This window comes from Haliaeetus leucocephalus, unplaced genomic scaffold, assembly GCF_000737465.1.
Source record: "Haliaeetus leucocephalus isolate CR32 unplaced genomic scaffold, Haliaeetus_leucocephalus-4.0 Scaffold197, whole genome shotgun sequence".
Lineage (NCBI taxonomy): Eukaryota > Metazoa > Chordata > Aves > Accipitriformes > Accipitridae > Haliaeetus > Haliaeetus leucocephalus.
Genome location: NW_010972633.1, coordinates 72,776 through 73,465, shown reverse-complemented (window position 1 = coordinate 73,465; position 690 = coordinate 72,776). Strand labels below are relative to the sequence as shown.

The following is a 690-nucleotide window of genomic DNA, read 5'->3' as shown; positions in this document are numbered from 1 at the left end:
CCCGCCCCCAGAGAAAGGCCGCACCCACTCCCCCCCACCCCGGGGCAGGAGGCAGACAACCGCCGCCCCGGAGTCTCCGTCTCACCCGCGGGCGGTGGGCGGCGGGACGGGCTGTACTTGGCGGCGGCCGTGAAACGCCCCAGGCTGCCGATAGCGCGCACCGCGGCCGCCATCTTGCCTGCCTGCGCGCGAGGTCGAATGAGGGAGAGGCCGGCCGGGGGCTTGGCCCCGCCGTCCCCGCCCCACCCGAGGCTGCCCGCGGCTCTGCCTGTCTCCTCCGCCGCCGCCGTTTTCCGCTCCCCTCCTTCTCCTCCCTCACCGCGACGTCTCGGACGTTTCTGATTCATACCGAGAGAGAAGAGTGGGCGGGGAAGCGTGAGAACGCGGGCAGGGGGCTGCGGAATAGGCTGAGTCCCTCAGGCGGGCGGTTGGGCGGCCCGGAGGGTGGGGCGGTAGCGGGGCCCTTCCTGAGTGGCGGCGCGGTGGCGGGGGGGTGCTGGGCGCTGGCGGAGGTGAGTGGGCGGTTTGGGGGGGGGCGGTGAGGGCTGCTGAGGTAGTGTGGGGTATGTGTCCGTGTCCTGGAGTCCCGGGTGGGGTGAGGGAGGCGTGAAGTGTGGTGGTGAGTTGTGGTGTGTGTGAGGGGAGGTGTACGGGGGGCGTGTTGCTTAATTTTGGGGGGGGGATGTCTGA

General features: G+C 71.7%; 2 protein-coding genes across 6 annotated transcripts in view; one reads left to right on the top strand and one right to left on the bottom strand.

Annotated features, from left to right (window-relative positions):
* The window catches only part of HADHA (hydroxyacyl-CoA dehydrogenase/3-ketoacyl-CoA thiolase/enoyl-CoA hydratase (trifunctional protein), alpha subunit), a 26,516-nt gene extending 26,329 nt beyond the window's left edge, over positions 1-187 (bottom strand). For 4 of the 5 annotated variants that reach the window (XM_010565866.1, XM_010565868.1, XM_010565869.1 and 1 more), the window contains exon 1: positions 86-187. In XM_010565866.1, coding sequence (XP_010564168.1) covers positions 86-173 — 88 coding nt within the window. In that variant the 5' untranslated portion in view covers positions 174-187. The remainder of the gene's footprint in view (positions 1-85) is intronic. The other variant, XM_010565871.1, reaches the window with a different exon arrangement.
* A 290-nt stretch (positions 188-477) lies between these two features.
* Positions 478-690, top strand: part of HADHB (hydroxyacyl-CoA dehydrogenase/3-ketoacyl-CoA thiolase/enoyl-CoA hydratase (trifunctional protein), beta subunit) — a 15,396-nt gene continuing 15,183 nt past the window's right edge. The window contains exon 1 of the mRNA XM_010565865.1: positions 478-512. The gene's annotated coding sequence lies outside the window, so the exon portion shown is untranslated. The remainder of the gene's footprint in view (positions 513-690) is intronic.